The sequence below is a fragment of the Ciona intestinalis genome, chromosome 1 (genome assembly GCF_000224145.3).
Source record: "Ciona intestinalis chromosome 1, KH, whole genome shotgun sequence".
In the NCBI taxonomy this organism is placed as follows: Eukaryota; Metazoa; Chordata; class Ascidiacea; order Phlebobranchia; family Cionidae; genus Ciona; species Ciona intestinalis.
In genome coordinates this window covers 386,181-388,132 of record NC_020166.2, presented here as the reverse complement: position 1 = coordinate 388,132, position 1,952 = coordinate 386,181, and the positions used below count along the sequence as shown (strand labels likewise).

The window sequence follows — 1,952 nt, the reverse complement described above, 5'->3', positions numbered from 1 at the left end:
AGTCGAAGTCCGGTAAAAAATCCGGCAAGTCTGGCAAATCTGGTAAAAAGTCTGGAAAGAAATCCGGCAAGTCCGGCAAAAAGTCTCATCATTAAACAAACTATTATCACTGTATCCCCTAGATATATTCGTAGCAAATCATATATGTTTATAATTACGTAGTTTAACCTTTCGTAGTAGCGTGTGCACCCTTCCTTAGCAGGTCACATTGCATGTCAATTGAATCGAACTTTTTCTTTCAGACTTGAATTGACGATTAGTTTACATCTCATATTTGCAATGACGTTCTTACAGAAGCGGCAACAACTTTTCTAATAGCATAATTCATCATTAATTCTATGCATCGTATTTACCAACGTATTTTACTTTTCGTTTCCACCTCCGAAGCATGAATTCTCATTTACAGTAATTATTACTGTGAATAAATCAATGGTATTGTCAGAACTGTAATATGTTAGTCATGTTAATATGTTGTTAGCACTTGCACACGCCTCGAAAGGAATTACATACAATGTTGGACTTTTTGCACATTGAGAACAAAATTTGCACACGTATTGAACTCGTCCTATTTTAATTGCAGCTCTAATAGTCTTACGCAATCGTGTAATAAAATGCATACCATGATTAGGTTTGGAGTTTATTTGCAAGTTTAGAAACAGATGGGAATTGATATATTTAATATTCGCTAAACAAGCCTGATTAAAAAAATGTCTTTAATGTCTTTCAATTCAAAGAGGTAAATGAAAATTTTTTTATGGTCTTATGGAAAAATGTAAGAACCTATGCGCAATTTTATCCTGCGGTAAAAACGAGAGACCAACAAAAAAAGAAAACCACTAGTGCGTAACGGTATTTCCCCATAAAAATCATAAAAAATAACAGTTTCAAAACCAACTATGATTTTCTTTTTTCTTTTTTTGGTCTCTCGTTTTTATCGTAACGAACAACAATTGTCATAATATTTATTGGCACTAGTAAAGAACAAAGTTAGTATAGACCAACAACAAAGTTAGTATAGGTCTATACTAACTTTGGTGAAGAATGTATTAGGCTGGTGGAAGTGTTCGGGGAGTTAGTAGTTATGGATATTAGTTTATTTAGTTATATGGGTTAGGGTTAGTAGTTACGTTTAGCGGTCAAATAACGTAGGGAAAGGATTCTTCACTAGCTCCGAATTTATTTATGAAAAAACAAGTGCTATTTTTAAACAAATATTTCATTAAAAACAGTCAGTTTTTGTTTACTTATTCAGATCTGCCTGTTAAAGCTACGACTGAGTATTCAGTAGGATCTTCTCCATGTATTCCTGAAGCTTTTGTGACAAAATATGTCCGTATCTGCCGTTGCTATGCATCACCATTCATATCTCAGTGATGCGGCAAACAGCAAGGCTAACCAATCTGCTTCATCCAACTTAAAAGGTTTATCTCGCTTCGATTGGTTAAAACAACTCGGAGATGGAACTTTTGGATCAGTTAATCTCTGTAGAGTGAAGGACACTAATGAGTTGGTGGCAATTAAAACGTATGTCAATGTTTTTCTATGGATTTATAGTATATATACATGTGTTTTGCTCTAGCTTAAAAGTTATTATCTGTACCCATGCTTAACATTTCAACGATTATGTAATGTTAGATAAATCTGTGACAGCTTCAAGACTTTCCTTGTTTCAGTTATCACAGCTTATGTGCTACCACCATTTCAGATGTATTTTCTTTAAACGCTAATAATTTATATATGTTTTCGGCGCCGTAACAAAGTTTTTAGGCAAGACACTTAGCAGCAATTGCTTAAACCAGCGGCCACTAATGGGTTGTCTAAATTGTCAGCCATACAGAAGAACAATCACCCACAAAGTTACATACGTGGTAACTATAACTTGTAGACGGACACGAGGTGTATGAAACCGAACACCTGTGTTATAACGACTGTCCATGCCCTGTCATGTGAGG

The 1,952-nt window shown here is 34.8% G+C and overlaps 1 protein-coding gene across 1 annotated transcript in view; it reads left to right on the top strand.

Moving 5' to 3' along the window:
* Positions 1-1,250: 1,250 nt before the first annotated feature.
* Positions 1,251-1,952, top strand: part of LOC100176777 (serine/threonine-protein kinase ICK) — a gene marked incomplete in the record, with an annotated part of 11,301 nt that continues 10,599 nt past the window's right edge. Inside the window, 1 exon segment of the mRNA XM_002124386.5 lies at positions 1,251-1,524. Within this exon segment, the coding sequence (XP_002124422.3) occupies positions 1,328-1,524 (197 nt within the window).